Here is a 21,849-nt window from a genome sequence, read left to right as displayed (position 1 = left end):
TTAAATATGAAATCTGAACTCCTTCACTGGATTTCAAGTTCTTAATTTTCATAGTTTAATATTCATTGCAGCAGGTTTTTGGTTTTATGTCACTTCCATACCAGCAGACAAAATACAGTATGCATTTTTTGGAAGAACAACCAGGAAGAGATAAGACTTTTTTTAATGCAGTTTCAGGAAACACCTTGCTCTGTTTAACCACAAATTCCAAAAAAGAGAAGGAAAGGAAAAAATGTGAAAGATGTTGCTGGAAGAATGAACATGGATTCAGATATATGAAATTTCAGCTAATTCTGTGGTAAGACTTTGCTTCTATCAGAAATAATAAATGGGGAGAGATCGCTAAATACATTTCCACTGCAAAGGGAAGAAAGCAGTTGTAACAATCTGATTTTTTTTAAACTTGCCATTATTTGCAGTATCTTATCTACATTAGTAATAAATAAAAGACAAACAGCACCTTCTGTTGCCTCTGAAGTGATACTTCGATGTGCTCTCAAGACCAGGCATGCTGTTCATATAAGCATGGCTTCAGGCACACCCAGAGAAAGCCTTATGATCAAGTAGTACATGCAATGCCTTAGTATGCTGGAAGACCTTCCAAACACAACACGATGTCTACAGGCACTCTAGAGGGCAGTTAGCATGGATGGGAGTTGAAAAGATCAGAAAGCACATCATGCTCATGGCTGCTCCAAGTGTGCTTTTTAAGAGCTGTATACATTAACAGCAACTGGTTGAATAGGTACAAGGAGTCTTCTCCTGGCTTTTGTAAATGTACAGAAGTATAGCCCCAATTGTAATTAATTAAAGGACTTATTGGTCAGGTCAGGTTACAGAAGCTGTAGCACACAATAGGCGATAGCTAGGTTTTGTGGCTCAAATTCCCATGTGATGTAACAGTTACAGTACTACACAGCTCTCAGTCCCTCTTCTCTCCTCTTACATTTAGATTCTGGCTGATTCTGCTCATACAGCTGCTCTTCCCAAGTCCATGGCTATGCTTTTGAATTAGCAGGAGTAACTGGACATGGAGGCAGAGAACAGTTGCTTTTACTACAGATCTTGTAAAGATCTTGCTAGGAATACTTCAAGAAAACTGTTCTTCTCAGAATTGAAATTTTTTCATGAGACTTTACCAATTTTATTGAAATTTTCAGAGGGAAAAGTATCTCAAGGCAGAAACAGGATTTCTAACAAAGCTGAGAGACCTGGCCAGCATCCTGGGATATAGGTACTAGTCTGGAACATCAAAGACAAGCATTCAAGTGAACCCAAGTCAGCGTCTGTAAAGTCGTAAATATAACAGTGTACTTATTAGAACACCTACATTTTCCAGAATGTTACCCATTGATGCTTGGGTCCATGAGACTCCTGGATGTTGACTCAAGTTATGACCTTTACAACACTGACACCATTCATAAGGAGCCATCTTTCCTGAGAAAGTCAGAAGTACAGTGCTGGTTGAATGCCCAGCACGCCTAGAAACCTCAGTCTTAGGGCTGATGTAAATAGGAGCTCATCATGAGCATAGAGAAGTAACAACTGGAAAGTTGCCTAAGGACTGTGACAGTGCTCTCACAACATCCATTTGATAATGAAGTTACTCCAATTTGTTCAGTGAAATTATCCTTGCCTTACACAGGGGTCAGAGAAAAATGAAGCCGCTTAAACTGTAAAAACCTACCTTGTACATCTTATCATGAAAATTAAATTAAAAAAAACCCATGGAAATAATCCAAAGAACTTTCTCTGCATGTGGTTCTAAGTCATTTAAGTCACTCAGTGAGACGGGATAATGGCCATTATTTTTCACTTGGCCAGTTCATATTGTGACACTAGGAGAAAGACAGTCTGTCGAGTTTTTGTCTGCAGCGTCTAATTTTTCACCACACTGCTCCTGCCCTCCCTCCATTGTGTCAGGAGTACATTAGGTGTTGGAAGGGCAATGAGAGACTCAACCAGTGGGTGGAGAGGCTGGAGAAGGGGGACTGAATTATAGGCAGCCTGCAGAGTCTGTATGAAAGGCTGTGCTGTTTCTCTTTATGGCTGATATGTATCTATGTCCCCATGCCACATTACATGGAAGGGATTAGAAATAGGATTTCTGATATTTCAGCTGACATGTCAGGAGAGATCATTTCATGCAACTGTCTATGTTGCAACCTGAATTCAAATATTCTACTTTTTAAAGGGATTGTATATATTTCCATCTGTACTCCTAGGCTCAGAACCTTATTCTGCAATGACTGATACTGCAGTGAAATGCACTTCAAAGAGCCTAATTGATAGGTAATGTTTTGTATCTGTAGGTGTACCTTACTCACTCCCCAGTGACATAAATGACTACATGAAATGGGAGTGTTAAAATAGCTCCAAAATCTATGTGTATCAAAGTTAGGAAATTCTTTTATAAATCAAAAATCAAAGAGTTTGGGTTTTTTTTAACCAAGGCCAAGAAAAGAAAGAGGAAAAAGTAAAAGAAAAATATCTCAACTTAACTGTAAGTGCAAGATATCAAGGTCACTGACCATAAATATAAATAATGCTGCTGCACATAAATCTTAAACAGCTTACTGAAACTACTAATATAACTTTACAGTATTTACAAGACTAATCTTTTCAAAGAAAATTACAGGATCATAATATCAAACAAGATTATGCTATGTCATATATAGCATTTTATTATACATATAGCAGTAACATGACAGCAAATACGCACTTTAGATATATCAAGTACCTACTGCATGAAGATGGTAAGACTGTGCTGAGTGCTAAGCACAGCAACAAGTCCTAGGACCACCTTATCTCCCCACACAAAATATGTTGTAAAACTCTTGATAGCCTCATTCTATATCTAATGGGAAATGTATAATTTTTCATGTCTCCATAGAAATATGCATTGAGTATTCCAACTATAATATACAGATGTAAGATTTTCTAACTGTTGGCTGTTGAGGCAGTAGAAATCCCAGAAATACTACAATGTAGAAAGAATCCTTGGATCCTGCCCTTGTGAGAGAAGGACAGTGCTTTTGCTAGGTTATATGCATTTCTAGCACTCTTGCAATGGCATTTTTCCATGTTGAATTCATGCAGTCCACAGTCTGCACTAGGTAAAATTTAGCATAGCTCTGTTGGTTGGTTCAGATGAGCTACATGCTTTATACTAGCTAAGGATCTGGTTCACGTTTGTCCAGCATGAAAAAAATCTCCCAGTGAAGGCAAGCCATATCACCATTAGCATTCAGTCAGTAGTTCAGACCAACAGACATCGTCTTCTGGAGCACTGACTAGTGATAAAAATATTAAGTAGAAAGTTTTTCTTGCTAAAAGTTCTAGGTAGTAAAGAAAACCAAGCTCCCTTTCCTTTCCAAAATTCTAAAAACATTTGATTTATGCCAATATTTTAACATGGCCATGTAAGGACCGTGCACAACAGAACAAGTACATTGAAGAGAAACCCAGTTTGGGACTGCAATTATATACCCATGTAAACATTAGACCGTTTTTGTCAGAAGCAGAAGCTCCATCTCATTATGTTGCACTGTGTGTAACTTCTACTTTCACTAACCCGTAAATAGATACTGTTTGCAGCAAAAGGAGGACGCACATGTTTATATGACATACAACAAAAGACCTTGGTTCTCTGGAGGACGTTCCTGTCACTTTCTCTTCTGCAGCTCCCCAAGCAAAAGCTGTTGCCTTGACAACTCTGGGGCATTCTCTGGCTCCACGTATGCTGGTAGGAGGAAGGCCAATTTCCTTTCACAAAAAACAGAACTGCTAACAAATAAACAATTAACAACTGTTCTGATTCCCTCAGCACTGCCAAAATGAGGAAGAAAATGAAGAATTTTATTACAGACACAGGATTTTATAAGCCAGAAGCAGAAGGATTCAAGCGCTGCAGATTCACAGACACAAGTGTGGAACACAAGAAATCGCAGTTACTTCAGACTTCAGCAAAAGACGGGGAATGGCTATGGCTAAGGTCAGGCTAAGGTTCTTCTCTTTCATCAGCTTCCTGTAACTATAAGGCCACTGGCCTTCCATGGCACTGCCCTTGATTTACTGTTACACTGTTCATAAAGTCATAAAAAATAAAAATAAAACAATATAAAAACAAATATAAAAAATTGAAAACAATCCATTTGCTGTTTCCACTGCTTTGGCATATAATCTTTCAAAATATTAAGTAGGACTAACTTTCTTTATCTAGAATTTTGTGCCCAATTTTTCTTTTTTTGAGTACAACTCTTCTTCAAGTAAATGTATTTCTGAAGTGAAAAAGAAGACACAGGGAAATTGATGGTCAGTAAAGAGATCACAGTAGTGGCACTCCACTAGAAAGAACAGTAGACAGAGATGATGTTTATATGTAACACAGAGAAAGCTATAAGCATGCTGCCTTAAAGCTCTGGTCTTCTCTGTATTCTGTAACTGAGCTAGGGGCTATTCAGCTATGGAATAATCAGCTGCGTGGTCAACCTGTACCAAAAATCTCACCATATCCGTGAGGAAAATCACACTCATTGAAAGTCAAAGCTTGTACATAGAAAGACACACATGCTGTTGCATTCTTGAAATTCTTCATTACCCTAAGCATCTATCATGGCTTTTGGTTATCAAACCTTCCTCTCCTTTAAGGTTTAGTCAAAGCACAAGCTAATTGCATTGCCAGTAGATATCTAATGTAACAGGTTATGTGTGTCCTTTACCAAAATGAATTTTGCAAAGTATCCATTAGTAGTTAGAGCTGGATTTTAAGAGTCAACAGAAGCTAAAAGTAAAGGAGAAGCTACTCACAATTTCATGATGCCAATAGATTCTGTAATAAAAAACAGTGTACCCTTCTGTATTCTGTAGAATAATTACTGTATTCTAAAGAGACTGCAGTATATCAATAGACATGTCTGCCAAAAGCACCTAACTCCACCGAAGCTCTAGCTTGCATTTTATTTGTTTATTGTTTTTTATTAAAGGAAAGGATAGACAAAGGCTACTTGAGTAACACTTCTGCCACCAGTTAAATTCAACATGCAACCAGGTATGGCCAGGCTTTGCGATACACCAACCCGGTAGTCAAACTAATGGCATTTCTATTTTCAGTTAAATGGAAGGGGGTTAGGGTAAGAAAACTCCCTCTATTGACCACTGACATTGTTTATTACATAAAAGGTAATTGCTCAGAGAAGATTCCATCTCCTTTTGCAGCACAAAATGTCCTGGTTTACTGTTAACCCTTCTCCCATTACAGTGTAGCCACATACGTACCACTGCTCACAGAAGCATAGAGAGCCTTCTGCATGATTGAGGGCAGGAACTTTGTAATGCACTACCTTTATCTGTCACATTTTGGTCTACAGCAGTAAATTTTGTATGCTTCTACTGACTACTCCCTGAAAATATGGTAAAGATGTGGCCTTTTATACAAAGATAACGTACACAGAAATGATATCCAGAGAAAATATGGTAATAGAAAAGAACAGGCTCAAACAACAATGAACAGCTCACAGTCAAATCCAAAAGCATTAGAAGATTTCAGGCTGTGTTGGTAGAGTACAAATCCATCTTGGATCAAATTATTCACCCATTTACTGTGGTCCCTCGCTTGGCCTGGCAATTAGTTCAACTGTGGAATGCTACTTAGGAGTACATTCACAATCCCTGCATATTCTCTGCAGCACAAACGGACTTTAGAAGGGAAGAACTGGATACAGGCTACCCTGTGTAAACAAAATAGCAATTGGTTTCATATAGGTGTTAAAGTTGGGTCTGAAAATAAAATGCAAGTAAAAAATTCTCATCTCCTACTTTGTATTCTGGGCATGTGAGGCAAGTCGCTTAACCTCTTTGTGCCTCTCTTTCGTCATCTTCAAAACAAGGACCATGCTACTGCCTTTCTGGGACTCACTGCCTATCTTCTGGATCTGACAGGGGCATGAATCTTCCTGTTATGTGTAACATACATGTGGAGCTTGGTAATTCTACGCATTCTTGTAAGACAATGCTCTCTCGTTAGGCCTTCTTAACATGGAAAAAAACCCAATCTGCCAAGCAAAAAGTGATGTTAACAAAACTCACTTAGGCAAAACAATATCCATGAATAGGGAAGAAACAAATCTGATGTTTAACATACTCTTGAGGAACTCACCTGAGCAGACTAAAGGTCGAAATTAATATCATTGGGTAGGCATGATTTTCAGAAAGAGATTTTTCCATTCTGTTTAAGAAACAAAGAGAAGGAAAATGCTATTTTTAGAATTACAGTTTGAAGTGTCTAAGTTATTAAAAGCAAAAGTTTATTTATTCTCTTTTTTCCTACCAGTTCTGATTCATCATTGCATGACACAATTTTTACAATTTACAGTAAAATATTGCAATTAGTTTAATCCTGTAGGGATGTAAGCTACTTTCTGCATGCGTAAATAAAACTGCTTTATGCTAAGCAGTAAGTCTCAGTCTCTTCCCCAAAACTGTTTAAAGTAATTTTGGTTATAATTAGCAACCCCTCAGAACGTAATTACTCTATGACTGGCAATTCTGCAGTAAAGACACCCTTCCTGTCAGATGGATTTTAAACAGAAAGGTCATTTTGGCTAATAATTTCTATGATTTGACCTCCCTCTCCCCCACAAAGTTAAAAGTTTGGGTTAACACATGATGTCTTAAGGGAAAGGAGCATGTTTTCTTCTAGTGTCTTAGAAATGTACTATAACCTTGACCTACATGAATAACTTCTGGAGGCAAAAGTGCAGTTTGGTTTCTCAGAGTAAGTCCTTGGCTTTACTCCCAAATTCCTCAGAAGGCTGCTAATCATAGCATCAAACAAAAGGGTGATTTCTAAGAAGTTTTGTGCTTGAGTCTGTAGGATTTGCTCATCTAAAGCACAGTGCTGCTTTTTCTTTTGCATTTGCCTGCTTCCACTCCATGTAAGCAGGTCCTTAGTTACCTTTCAGCTGACTAGTGTCAATGATAATAACAATACATTTTTATTTTTAGAACACTCAAATCTAAAGGCAAGTTAGCTCTGCACACGTATGTATGCACACACAAATGTAAGTAATATCTGAACATTTCCAAAGGACAACAAGTCCTTTTGGAATAGTAATGAATAGAGAAATCATCTTGTGCCCTGCATGAGATAGGTGCATTTCAAGATTTTCCTGTATAGCTTCCATGAAAATTGGCCCCTAAGCAAGGGTGTGAGTCATTGATGAATACAGCTCTAAGGCTTCACGCTGTGCAGCAAGAGCTGTAAAAGGCATTAGAGGAACACAGGGGAGGAGGAGGAGAGAGAGAGGGGGTTAGGAGGTTATTAAATAAAACCTAGTAATGGTTTTACATGAACATTTTCTGAACAGTGTTTTGAAAACGTACATCCTAGCCCACTGGGCACCATTCAGACTGCTGGCTGCAGTGCCCTCTCTTGGGTGACGCTCAAAGGGGCTGTACAGACCCTTCACCACTGACATAAAATAAGCTTTTGTCTCTGCTTAAAGGGATTTGTTGTTACAGCTACCCTCGCAGTCTCTTAGTGGAAACTCAGGTTGTGCAAGTAAAATAAATTACCCTATGTTGGTATGGTTTGTAGTAATTTTTCAACTCAATATTGAAGCAAAAGGCTGTTTTTTTCTCCTCTGCACCCATATCCACCACAGAAAAGCCCATGCCCACAGCAGTGTATCAGCAAAAGTCACAGCCTTCTCCAGCACAACTATGCAAAAAGTACAGAATGGGCCAAAGAAAACCTATTGGTGACAAGTTTAAACTTCCTCAAACTTCAGAGGGATTAGATTTTGGTGCATAGTTGTCTTTTTTTTTCCCCTAAAAACCAATGTACTAAAATTGGTGTCAATTTACATTCACTGGTTAGCAATAGACTATATGTAATTGATAACACATCAGACCTGGATTATGAGCAATTTTCCTTTTTATGCAACGGTGTTTCTCCTATCTAAGTCAGGAGATCCAGGTTTCAATAAAGACATCAGATTTTCAGTCAATACATAAGTCATTACCATGCCAGATTCTCATCCTTTAGACTTCCTGCATGTTCTCATCTCATACTCACTTGTGCAGTCCCCTCAATCTCCCCATTTTTGCTTCTTCCATTGTGTGTTGGCAGTCTTAGTGCACCCATCTGAAAGAAAAGGTACAATGTGTCCCATTACATCCCATTATCAGACACTCTGCAACTTACTGAGGAAAAGGTTCACATGGGAAATTTATTATAAACAGTGATTAAATGACACTAACTGGCTACACTGGGTTAGTTATAAATAATGAAATAACCCTTTAAATGAGTCTTTTTTTTCAGTAGATGGCTTAGACATAGGAAAAAATGTTTTCCTGTATTTTAGATTTAAAAAGTATCATTTGCTAGAAAGCAAATCATAATTGAAATCTTTATTTTCACACAGATAATCATTTAAAGAGCTTGGGCATAAACAAACAAACAAAAAATGATTTTTTTTTTTTTAAACAGGCACAAGAGGAGCCATAAGTCGTTCAAAGGCCAGAAACAGTGATTTTACATTTATGTAATTTGAACAAATGGGCACAGTGGTCTACATAATTGAATATTCAATCCAAAAGGAATGTTAACAGAGGAAAATAGTTTGTCATGTTACAATTACTTTTGTTTCTCTAACAGCTTTAAAAATAACACACATCATTTAGAAAAAAGCCCTTCTGTATGTATATATATATATATATATATATATATATATTTAAGAATAGGAATTATATTTTCCCTTTTAACTGAGGAGTCGATAACAGCTGTTCTTAAAAAAAAAACCCAAAAAAACCCTGAAATACACAGACATGCAGCACCATCTGCTGGATTAGCATGTATGTCAAACGGTTATGCATTTACAGACTATATTAGCACAGTCAGAGAAGGGAAAAGCCATACAAACAAAAGATATCATGGAGATTTGTTTAGTCAGGATCAGGCAAGAAAAACCAAGGGGTGTGGAATTTCCATGAAAATTGTGAAATAATACTCTTTAGTCATACAACACTTTATACTTTTCAGGCACTATGTATAAATACTGCACTCACGAAAACATACGAACAGAACATTTATGATTACAAAAATTCAGAAGTTCAGTACATGTTTTAAATAACTGCATCAAGATTGATTTAATTTAGCTTCTTACATGTACGCATTATGGTACATGATTATAAATTACCATTTTTTCAGTGTATGCCTGTCTTGCTTAGCAAATAGGACTGAGTGTTCACCTAATAACAAATAGCTATCCAAAAATTTGCTTTCTTCTTCTCAGGCACTATCTGGTCTCATATACTATTTAACACACAAGCTCTGCTGAGATAACATGAGATTATCAGGTGCTCATCACTGCAATGCCACATTGCATTACAGGTGTTAATTTAAAATCCCTGCAAGGCGAGTTGTATTTATTTTTCACAAACGGTGAGTAAAAGGCATTTCTCATTTTGGGTAGGAAAAGGGGCCCTTAATATGTACACAGTGATGTGCCACTGTATTCTCTGCAGTCTTTCTAGTAGCTTGTAGTGTCTTTGGAATTCAACCTTTTCATTCAGTCAGGTCACCTAACTGCACTCTGCAATACCTAGCTCTTGGCACGCTCCCCTCCAGTGGGTCAAAAAGCACAGTACTTAGCAGGCAGCCCTTTCACCTGACGCCTTCCAAACAGCTGAAGCTTCTGCCTTGTTATCACACCAATGCATCTCCTCTGCACTGATCAGTGCTGAGAGCTGCTGGTCCTAAGAATTCATTTTGAAAAGCCAGCTGTCTCCATGTCAATCTTCTAGAAATCTCCTCCACATATACTAGAATCAAGAATACATATACCTTACAAAGCCTGATTTTTCTGCCTATAGAAATTACCATTCTTCTTAATGGCCACATATCTCAGCTATCTTTTACCCTCCTGCACATGACCACCTTTGCCTTGTCCACACTGATAATGTACGTCAAATCATTCCACCTTCCTCTGAAGAAACGAACCATGCTCTGCATGTCATTCTCACAATCGGGTGGACATAATTACTGAGCTGCACGCTGTAAAAGCATATGCAAGGACATCAAAAGAGAGGACTTTGGCCATCACAACTTCGTACATCAGAGGGCAAACAGGAAGGTGACAGGAGGCTGCTTGCTGCCAATTACTGTCTCGAGCTACCTTTTCCTGATGTTTAGCAGTACTGCCAAGCTTGCTTCTTCAAAAATATTCAGTCCTGTACCATTCCTCTATTTTTAAGAAGTTAGGTTGCCTTCTCACATTGTTCTTTTTTCTTTCAATACTTTTAAGAATAACTTGAGACTTTTCACAGGGGGAGACCAACAACTGAAGACCAGCAATAGTTTGTGCAATACTGCAAGTAGCCATTTTGGTGTATCCTTCATCAGGCCCAACTTCCACCGTTCCTCAGTAATCTTTTCATCTCTGAAAATGTTATTCCATAACACATGCAGGGATTTAGCAAAATCAACATCTCCTACTACGGTCAGCGTTGCTACTATGCCAGAGAACCGTGTTTTATAACAAACCTGTGCAAATTCCTTGCTCCTCCAAACCACCTCCCAACCATTTGTCAGTGCTTATCACTGTTTTGTTCAGGCACCTTTAAATCACGCTTTGATTCCTTTAATATCTTCTCAGGTGTTTCAACCAGATAATCAGGGCAAATAATCACCACAGAGGGTTTCTGCAGTAAGGCTACGCTTCCTGCCAAGACTGGCGTGCCTTTCTCCATCTATGACTGAAGGAACAAAATGGCACAGGATGATTTGCAGCCCAGAAGTGCAGGTGTGTTCAAAAAGGTAACAGCCAAGTTTATAAACGATACAGCATTAGTGTTTGCAGCCACCTGAATGCAATCTTTGGCTCCGGAAACCCGGCGGTCAGTCGCTGGGAGGTAAGGCCGGAGGCCTGTTCAGAAACACGACGTGAACCCTGTGCCCTGTCAGAAACCCGCCGTGAGGTGTTCTGGGCGGCGGGTGAGCTGCCCTGCGGCCCGGACCGGGGGGCTGCCCCGGCCCTGCCGTTCCCAGAGCTCGGGATTTTCTTCTGCAGTCGCTCATTCCACCGCTTGGGAGGAACGCGGCGCGTGCTTTTTACGTTTTTTAATTAGTAATCGCAATGACTATGTTTTTTTAAGTAGTTGCAGGTAATGAGTGCTCAATTAAAAATAGTTACTCGACAATTCTAATTCTTAAATAGCTGCGGAAGATGCGAAAAGAAAAATTAAACCTGCAAAATGAGTTGGCCGACTTTGAAGAGCGTATAGAAGCAATGACATCTCATTTGAAAAACTTAAGACAGGAGTTGGGCTTCACTCAGGTAAATCGCTGCCACCAGCTGATCCATGTTATCGGGCAGACGCGTATTCTGTGGCTGGTATCCCTATATATTTTGCCAGCTTTGTTAAGAGATTTGTCAGGACTTTATTCCAGGACTTCCACGGGAAACAAAAGTTAAACTGTGTATCTTGGTGATATGATTTAATGGTCATTAAAAAGACCATCCAAGACCAAAAAGACAAGCCCAGATCAACAACAGACTGTACCTAGAAGAAAGCCAAGAAGGGTATATTTTAGAATTCTTTATGAATAGGGACTTTTGTAGATGATAAGAAAAAAAATGTTCAAGAAAACTGAAACATCAGTGTAAGGGAAGAGCAAATTTATAATCTTTATAATGGTCAAGAGTTAGTTGTAAGGAGTTAATTCATGGACTTGAAAAATGAAGTGAGGTGGTTAAGGGCTAAAAGTCTTTGCTTATACTCAGAGTTAACTGGCCAAAATGGGTGGTTTAAGACTTATAAAAGAGTCCTGAGTCAAAGCTGCACACCTTCCAGGTAAAATATTCTAGGTGAAAAAGTCTTAAGAAATTTCCCTGCTGAACAACTTTTAAATTTGGGGGGGGCTAGATTCAAGTTTTAATTAGATTCAAGTTTTAATTAGCACATAAAGAAGGAGACATCATGTACTGTTCTCTATTTAGGAGAAGCAAGTAGTAGATTTCTTATTATACAAGATAAAAAACCCCCACCCTGTTAAACAACTTTTGTCAGAAAGATTAGGCAATACAGAGATACTGCTATGGGTCTGCCTGGTGGTGGTCTGTATCAGCACAAAAAAAAAATTATTTCTTTTGCTCTGATTCCTGAACTCTGACATAAAGCTGCTGGTGACCAAGAGACTAAGATTTTGATTTTGAAAGATTAAGATTCTGAATCTTGGGTGAAAATCTTGGAATTGAGTTTTTAGGGCTACAAATGTGAATATCTGATAGAATACAGTAGATGTGTGTGTGTATATATATTAGGATACATATATTTGAGATACTAAAATCCAAACAATAACGTTTCTCCGAAAATTCCAGTATTTACATAACAAAATCATACCATCTCTGACGGGATTTGGTTGTATGTTAAAAAAGGCGAGTTTGTTGATATATGCCTTTTGTTTATTGTAAAATGCTGAACTGTATTATTCTCTAGTCTCTTTACAAAGCCAGAGAGAATGAAATAGAAACTGAACAACACTTTAAAGCCCTTGCAGAGAGAGAACTTGGACATCTCAAAAGTGAGATTAAACGACTGGAAGATGAGATAGTTTCCTTAAGAGAAAAGAAAAACAGCCAAGAAGTAAGCTTAAAAATTTTGTAAGAGAACACACATACTGCAGTTAGAATTTATGACTTGTTCTCACTTTCACTTGCAGAAAAAATAGTATGTCAAGAATAGCTAATTAAAACTTGTAAACTATAATATATGATCTGGATATGCTTTTTCCTGTGTAGACAAGTAGAATGACACTGAGGATCTCTTTGCATAGACTGTTCAAGACTTAGAAAAAGTTAACTGGCTATTAAAAGACTTAAGTTCTTGATGTTCTTAACACCAGATACACAGCCACATGTCCATATCACTACCTTGTTAATTCTCACAGCTATTTTCTTTGGTTTAAAAATTAAATTGTCGTTGTCAAATCTTCCCTCATGAAATAAACTCGGGGCATGATTTTGACATCAAAAAATTGCTTTACATTTAAAAAAAAAAAAAAAAAGGAAGTAATTTAATGTTATCTAATTACAGGTGTTTGTCTGTTTAATAGAACTGTGAATAATTTAAATTGTTTATTTTTTAACTTGCTCTCTTTCTTTTCATTATTCCTGTGTGTAATCTCCAGTTTCTCAGTCTGGGTAGCAGGATGAAGCTATCCTTGCTATTCAGCTGGATCCAGATTCTCTCATATTTGTCAGGGTCTCTTCACAGCCACATAGGGCCATTTGTAAATTGCTGTGCAGGGTAAGGGTCTAAGAACTGGACCTTAGTGTATGAGGGAGAAACTTTACCCTCTAATACCTTAGATCAGTTTATTATGTAGAATAAATATCCCACATTCAGATACATTTTGCCAGAGGTTGACTTTTCTTTTTAAAATTATTTGCATTATAGATCTGTGATCTTGTTTCTTTAAGACCAGGATGTGTGTTAGCAATTCTGTTGACAAGAAGTGTGTAAGCTTGTTATAGTAGCTTGAACTAGTTGTTTCAATTACTATTCAAAGAAAATGTTAGACATTAAATATTCACCCTTTAATTTATCTCTAATTTTATTAGAATACTATAAATAAAATCACTAAGAAGTTGGAAAACTTAAAACAACAGATGAACTGTGATGAGGAAGTTCTGGAAAGCTGGATAAAGGAATCAGATCGTAAAGATAACGATGCTATTGCAATCCAGAAGTATGCACAACAAGATGAAGGGAAACTAGGAGTAAGTAGAGATGGCACCAATTTTCAGAAAGAAAAGAGAGAATCATTTTAGCATTTGAAGATTTTGTTTTGTTATCGGGTCAGGTAAGACTGAGATTTTTGTACAACAGCACTTTTAAACTGGTTTCCACTTAGCACAATAGTGCAAATTCCATATGAGGTTCATTCTGAAGGTCAGAGAGAACAAGTTTTACAAAAGGTGAAACACATAATTGAAGGCATTAATTTATTCATCTGGGTAAAATTTAAGTCTGATTTTTTTCTGAGAAAGTGCACAAATAGATAATAAAGCCTAGAAAACAGAGGAGTTTAATGAAAATGCCTGCCAGATATGGTCAAATAGTGTAGATTTTCCCATTAGAACTGAATTGTTACTGGAAACAAAGTGTGGCTATTTCAGTGAAGCTGCCTAGAATAATGAAAGATGGTATAGACACTCCATCACAAACTCAGAAGACTTTGTTTTAGTTCTCAAGTATAATGTTCATTTAGAGATAAATATCTCTGGTTAATATGCTTTAAATACAGGGAGGAGAAATTGATTTTTACTCATTAAATACTTAATGCAAAAACTTCATCTTATACATCTCAGTGATATAATTTACATTAGCAAGTCACAGCGTAGTGAGAAGAGTGAAGTGAAACAGCTGATGCTGAGGACACCACGTGCACAATTATACATGGTGAAGGGTTACTTTGGCCTAGCTTCAGTCTGGTCCCAAGGGCTGATGAGAGATTATGGCCTCTTGTATGACCCAAAATCTGGGAGGCAAGATTCTCAGTTGTTTTCTAATCCACAATAAAATGGATGCCTCAGTAATCCCACCCCTAATTGTAGCAGAGCTTTAAGAATTTATAAGACATCATATATTTGCTTTCAAATACATTATATTTACATATCCTTTCATTTTAGGCATTAACCCTTCAAGTAGAAAAGTTGACTATGCAAGCAAATCAGAAGCGCAAAGCTCTTGATCATGAGCTTACAGAAACCATAACAGCTCAGGTTTGTGCTTAAGGTTCTTGAAGATACCTTGTTATATATGGATTTTTAAAAATCAAAAATCATGGGGGTGCTTTCTTTTAAACAGATAGAACTTGACAAGACAGCTGAAGATTTTCGTAGAGTTCATGAGGAGAGGCAAGAAGTCATCAGGCAGTGGGAGAATGCAATACAACAGATGCAGAAAAGAGATCAACAGATTGATCATTGTGCTTTGGTAAAACTGCTGTAACTGATTCATACCAGTGTATCGGCCTACTTTTGTATCTATGATATTGATAGGAACTTTGCCAGTTGCATATAGAGTGATTGGGTCTTTCAGATGTTCAGTGTCCTCTTTGTGTTTATTTCTATGTTATTAAGGTGTTTTAAAGTTCAGATACTACTGAAATGTATTCAGAATTTATTTTGAAAGCAGTATCTCTCAGTGTAAGTAATAGTGCTCTGCCTGATACTATGAAGGGTTTAATTTTCGATCTCAAGGTTGTTGGAAAATGCAGAGCATGCCAGTTTCAGTATTTTCTGTGTTCTAAGAATTTAAGAAGCAACAAAATTGGGTATTGCTTCTTAGAGTGTAAGGACAGTCAACTGCAAGGAGGGGATTCTGTGTCTGGGATGCAATGTAAAAAATAAAATAGAATATTTATTATTGAAGGAATTAATATTACTACCTCTGTGAACAAATGCATGACTATCATTTATGTCAGAATTATGATAAATAATCACAATAAGGTTAAAACATGTTCCTTAAGTACATTCTACAAATGGAGAGAAGCAACAGCACTCTTATTCTTTTGGGCATTATGAGTTAGTATTAATTTCTAAAACATACAGTGTTCATTGGTTTTGTCAGTGTCTTATGCACAGATGGTACAATGGCAAGAGGTACAAATAAAATATACTTTATCCTGGCTTTGTCAGGAGAAAGGTGAACCCCTCAGAAGGTTCTGCAGGGCAATAGAACAGATGCACCAGAAAAAGCTTGAAGGACCAGTGTAGAGAAAAAATGTATATATATATATATGTGGATTCCAAACTAACAATGGCTGCTTTGAAGGTGGGGAAAAATAATTGCATGTACAAGAAGGGTCTACCTAGATCCTTAGCTCTGCTGGTATTTCCTGTTGAAAAAATAATCAGCTTTATTATGTTGTGCATATGGATATTGGGTTGACCCTGAGCAGAAACGTGGTTTAAACAGGTAATAATAGAAAATAACAAACCAGAAGAAGCATTACCAAACAGAAAATATAATGGTCTAATTTAGCTGAAATATTTCAGATTTCAAAGTATTTCAGGTCAGAACATTCCTGCAAATAACAAACAGATATTAAAGAAACCCCAACAATGACAAAAAATCCCCAGCTCTGGTCAACTTTCCATGTATTAGTAGTCCATGGAATAGTCCTACTGATGCTTTTGTAAACAGATAATTTTTTTTTTTTACATTAGAACTACAGTATAATTTTCCCAGTAGCTAATCTTTTACTTAACCTTTCAAAATACACAATTTTCACTCAATAGCTATAAATCTGTCAGCTAAAGTAAGCAGCACTACTGTTGGTAATTTTCCTCTTGTATTTCCTTCATTTCAAGTCAATCTGAAGTTTTGTTATAGCTTTTTTTTTTTTTTCCCCTGTTCAGTCAATCAAAATCCTATTTTAATTCACTTTATAGTGTCATGTTTTTTTGACATTATTAGAATATTTTGGAAGCTTCCAGTTCATAACCATTGTGGTATTTGGTGTCGTGATGTATTAGTGGAATAAAGTAATTTAGGAATGATGTGATAACTAGGCTGTCTCATGTGAAGAGTAGTCTTAATAGCAAGTCTGTCTTCTGGTTGTACCCTTTATTAATCTAACAACATCTTAACTAATGCAAGCAAATCTAAACTGTTTTTATCCTGATAGCTAATAACAGAGATAAAACAGGAGATTAGAAAGAAAGAAATTGTGCTGGAAGAGAAGACTTCCTTTTTGGTAAATGAAACTCTTAATAATACAGAATATGAAAAGAAAATTTCTTCTGCTGAACGGGAAGCTACCAGCCTCCGAAATGAGTATCAGGCTCAGGAGACCTACAGAGTTCAGCTGCAGGATGAGGTAAGGATGACCAACCAGCCCAGAAAAAGACAAACTATAACTTATGACTAGATGGAGAAAAGACAGGAATAGCATTTGCTTTTCTCTGGTTTTATACTAAACTCTTAATATTTCAACAAAATGTCAGCTCTTCTCAGTCTACTCATGATTACTGGGATCTGAACCCTCAATTTAATCCTATCATTGATAGTGGTGAAGAGATTAGTTTGTATTCTCTGTTGCTTTGGTATAAAATGGATGAGTTTTCTCTTAAATGGTGGAACACTATCAGGTGCTTCAGAAGGAGGCGTGTCTTGCCTTTAGCATACACAGACAGCAGTATTATATAAAGATGAGGGAAATCTCTTCCAGATTTCAAACAATTTCTATCATGTGCTCTCAGAAGTGAGTGTTGGTAACCCTTTTAACCTGATTACAGTTCTTGGGGGGGAAAAAACCCCAGCACTTTAACATGGCTTTCTAATCAAGAGACAGTAGGATAGGGCTACCCTGTGAACAAGCCATGCTTAATGCTGTCCATACTTACTCTCTTACTTATATTTAATCTGCACTTAAAGCTAGAAATGAGCTGCACCGCTGAATTACTTAAATGCCTGTAGAAGTATTTCCAAGAAAGAATTCAAGTCTCATGGCACTATTGAGAAGGAATACACTTGTATTATGTAAGTTTTAACAAGTAACACTGGGCTACTCAGCAAGCTTGGCAATGTAGGGAAAAAACCCAGCAACCTGCATCTGCTGTTGCCTTAACTTTGGATGGTTTATCTGTAGCAAGTGGTTCATAAACTGATATTAAACTGTAGGTAGCTCAAACAAGGTGTAGGCTATTAGATTACCCTATAATTCATGCAAACTTGAGGGTTCACAGAATTGGTAGGTTTTAATCTCTAAACTGTGAGACTCTTGGTTGAAGTTTTAAGTAATTAATACTACATAATGTGATAATGAGAACAATCTCATTATTAGGACTTAGAACACCTGTGGCATGCAAGTGAGAAACAAGGAAAGAAACGGACTTACAGTTCAACTCTTGTGACTTCACAGTTTCTCATTCTGGTACAGACCTGCTCTATATACCCTTGATCAGGTTTCTTCATCTGTGAAAGAGAAGACAATTACACTGTTAAGTGATACTGTGAACATTAATGAGCTACGGATTATAAAGTATTCCTATCCTGTTTAATGAGTGCACACTGTCATGTATTTTTTAGCAAATTAAATGTGTATTTTTTTCATGGTTTTCCCTTATCTTAATCCAAATCATTTTATGTACCCAGCAAAGTTTGAATTAGAAATATTTATTAGATATGTAAAGGTATTCATGTTCACAAAGAACCCCATCAGTCAGCTGTGCTCTATAAAACCATGGTTCCCTTTATACAGATGCTGTTGGACACGAATTGCAGCCCACAGCACCTTCATAATTCATTCTGTATTCTTAAGTATTTTGTCCCAGTATTCAGATTATGTAAATTAGTCTATTGAGTTTACTAGCTGTGCTGATTTACAGCACCTCAGAATTTGCAGCACTTCTCATTTGGAAAACATTGTTATAAAGGAACGGAATACTTTCCAAAAAATAGGTCCCTTACAATTTTAAATATACTGACATATCCCAAAGTAAATAAGAGCTTGATTGCTCCATTTGTAATTTATTAGCTGGATGCTTTGAAATCTACTGTGGACAGAACTGCTTCTGATCTGGAGTCTTTGAGAACACAAGTAACCAATCTGAAGAAAGAAATTCAGAAAAAACAAGCCAGGTAAGAAACAGAGCTTTAAAACTATCATTTGTAAGGATTAGTAATATAATCAAATCCTTGAGCTAGCAAAGAACCTTAAACAATGTTGATGATTAAAGCCTCCAACCTTTTTGTTACTTTATGTCCTGCATAGTTTCTGTCATGGGGCAATTTAGGAAATACTCCTGGTAATCCTTGTTTTTAAAGGGTGTGAAAAAATGGGTTAGGATCTGGGTTATCAAACGTTCAAGTTCAGCCTGCTTTACTAGGCAACTGCTCAGTAAGGTATGCTGCTTGGGTTTGGCAGTGTTGTATATGCAACATACGTTTAACTTGTTAAATCATGTAATTTTGTTTAGATTAAACTTTCTTAATGAAAAAAATGCAAGTCTTTCCAATAAGCTGAAGCTCGTGACTGAGGAGACACTTAGTTCAGAGGACAAAGCTTTGAGGATGGAAGAAATACTAAAGGAAGAAGAAAAAATTGTCAAGGTAAAATGTTTTTCATGCTTTCTGCAAACAAGGATTCATTTGAATTTGCAAACTCTATCTAGAACAAACATTTATGGATTAAAACGGAATGTAAGTATTAATATGACGTGTAGCTATTTCATCACACAATGAAGTAACGTGCATATAGATATGTCAGTATCTATGTTGGGAAAACTCTGGAGCAAAACAAGCAGTCCTAGTAATTCAGAAGATGGTGGTCCCATATATTCACGTAGGATACTGGGACTGTCATTGTATAGATCAGATAGAAAACCAGTATTCTGACTGCCTCAGCGTGCTGAACCGGGCATTTACCTCTGACATCAGCTAAAAACTACTTACAACTTCCTGGCTTGATTGAAGTACAAGTTATTTATTGAAATGTGGCAAGGTTTTTTAATAAAAATGTAGCAATATTTTGCTTCTGCTTTGTAACAAGACTAAAAAAATTTCAAAATCTTGTATTTTGCTTAGCCCTTTTGGGAGTGGTCTCTAAACATTCTGTTTCATGGGCTGCTGAGGAGTGAGGGTCCTTGAACTTCTACCGGTTTCCTATCAATACAGTTGCTAAAGAGGGAGAATCTTGTCAAAACGACTTTTCAGTAAGATTCCCACTGAAATCTCGACTTTAGTAAAACACCACCAAAATTTATAAACCTCTAAGGAGCTAGGATTTTGGCAAACTGGGATTAAAACAGATTCTGAAGTCTTTTAATCAGATTTAGCTGGCCTAGTCTCTTCTTCATTATTTTAATTCTACTACATGATACTCTGATACATCTACCTTTTTGTGGACTAATAAATAATAACTGTCTCACTTTAGATTTCATTTTCATGATGAATAAAGATTTTGATCTAGGAAGTGGCATGTACAAGCTGTAATATGGTGACGTTTTTAACATGTCTAATAATACCTTTTTTAGAATTCAAAACCCACTTCTTATGCTACAAATTTAGTATAGGAATAAAAATATTCCAGTTCATTATCATCAGATGAACGGCAAAGGGCTTTGGAATAAATGCAATGTTGTAATGCAATCACCTGAACTTTCCCACATTTCAGAAAACGTTTCTACTGGTTTGTCATTTTGCTACTAACTCTTTTAAGGCATTTTATATTTAGATTCTGACTGAACTTGATACAGATATTTTTTAATGTTATGCTAGACAATTGAGTATTGGATATGCTGAAGCTGTCTTTATTGTAGGTTAAATTAATGTGACAGCAGGTGTTCCCATACAAGTGACAACAAAGCTGTATCTGTGCATACCACTGTATACGCTTTTTTTCCCATTTGTGTTTCCCATAGCATGGATGTGAAATAATCCCTTGCAGTAGATTTGAGTGTTCTTTTTCAAACTTTTTAACTCCACAGGCATTAACTGTACCTTTTAAATATACATAGAGAAACTAGAGAGTTGGATGTCTTTCCTTTACAGAGAGTTTTTTCAGATAATTTGAAAACAAGTTGTAATGATCCAACATTTCATTAAAATGAAAACCTTATTTGCTTCTCCTTAAGACTGTTACTAGGGTGGCTAAACCATTAGCAGGGTTTCTCTACTTGCATCTGTGGCGGATAACCTAAGATGACATTGAGCCTGGCAGCTCGACAGCTTCAGGCTAATATTTTAACTAGGATGAACTGTTCTTGAACAATGTCAGTAATGTATTAGTCAGAAGCGTGCTTTCCATCACCATTAGATACACAGGGCTATTTGCTGCATGCATTAATTTACTGTGAAGAGATATTTACAGGAACAATGTGGATGAAATGTCACCATTTTGTGCTTCAGTTCTGTGATACTTCTCCCTCTTCAATCTGTGGCAAAACACTGTTGCACAGTGAAGCTTATTGAATATCTTATCTCTATTAACAACCTCACTTAAAGGGAGAAAAACAATTTTATGAAATAAATTCATTTAGATATGCAAGAAACGCTACAAAATGAAGGTCAAATCATGACCCACTTTTAGTAGATGAATTCATTGTCATCAGCTTCAGAAATACAGCTCAGACTTGGGCACATGCATAAAAACAGTTTACTTCTGAAATTAAATTCCTTTGTTCAGGCATGATCCAGAGCCCACTGACACCAGAGTAAAGTGCTACAGGCTGCGATGATCTCATATTAAACTTACACCTGTTTTTCACTTCCTGAGTTTTGGATTTGGAATTGCATTTACAGCAAGTTCAACTACAAAAAAAATTCTGTTTGGTAGAGTATGATTATGAACTCTTAGAGACAGTGTGATCTTTCACTGTTATTAAAGCCAGCAAATGGTTCACAAGCAAATTTCACAATGTATATATATAAAATCAAGAATAAGCACATTACTAATCAACGTAGAAAAGTGAATTCTAAGGTGTTTTACAATACTAATTTAAATGTGCATCTTCAAACTCTGTACTGGGTTTGAGCTATACATAAATGAGTGTTTCAGAACAGGACTGTGATGCCACATCACTCGTTTTAGAGATGTACTTTACAAGAAACTAGGAAAGCCTGAGCTCTGGAAGGTCTTTTGGTTATTTGGGTGGAGGGGTGGAAGAAGGGAGCGAAAGAATAAAGTTGTTTTCCTTGGTAGGGTTTTAAAAAGAAAACAATCTCAATTTTGTTCGTTTTCAATACATTCCAGATAACCTGAAATGTTCAGCATTGTCTTACTATAACAGATCCTACTAAAACCTCATTTCCTGCACTGGTTTAGGTGCTAATGGC

The 21,849-nt window shown here is 36.8% G+C and overlaps 1 protein-coding gene and 1 long non-coding RNA gene across 3 annotated transcripts in view; one reads left to right on the top strand and one right to left on the bottom strand.

Annotated features, from left to right (window-relative positions):
- Positions 1–3,591: 3,591 nt before the first annotated feature.
- On the bottom strand, positions 3,592–17,990 carry LOC113483333. Its single transcript, XR_003399018.1, has 5 exons — positions 17,912–17,990; positions 8,078–8,146; positions 6,158–6,226; positions 4,810–4,831; positions 3,592–3,783 (listed from the first exon to the last, which is right to left on the bottom strand). It is a non-coding gene; the product is annotated as an uncharacterized LOC113483333 (long non-coding RNA).
- Positions 11,037–21,849, top strand: part of CCDC39 (coiled-coil domain containing 39) — a 23,177-nt gene continuing 12,364 nt past the window's right edge. For both annotated transcript variants that reach the window (XM_026854822.1, XM_026854821.1), the window contains exons 1-8: positions 11,037–11,339; positions 12,502–12,648; positions 13,626–13,784; positions 14,697–14,789; positions 14,875–15,003; positions 16,700–16,891; positions 18,551–18,654; positions 18,993–19,125. In XM_026854822.1, the coding sequence (XP_026710623.1) occupies positions 11,229–11,339; positions 12,502–12,648; positions 13,626–13,784; positions 14,697–14,789; positions 14,875–15,003; positions 16,700–16,891; positions 18,551–18,654; positions 18,993–19,125 (1,068 nt within the window). In that variant the 5' untranslated portion in view covers positions 11,037–11,228. The remainder of the gene's footprint in view (positions 11,340–12,501; positions 12,649–13,625; positions 13,785–14,696; positions 14,790–14,874; positions 15,004–16,699; positions 16,892–18,550; positions 18,655–18,992; positions 19,126–21,849) is intronic.

This window comes from Athene cunicularia, assembly GCF_003259725.1.
Source record: "Athene cunicularia isolate RWA chromosome 9 unlocalized genomic scaffold, athCun1 chr9_part1, whole genome shotgun sequence".
Taxonomy (NCBI): domain Eukaryota; kingdom Metazoa; phylum Chordata; class Aves; order Strigiformes; family Strigidae; genus Athene; species Athene cunicularia.
This window is presented reverse-complemented; position numbering and strand designations above follow the sequence as displayed.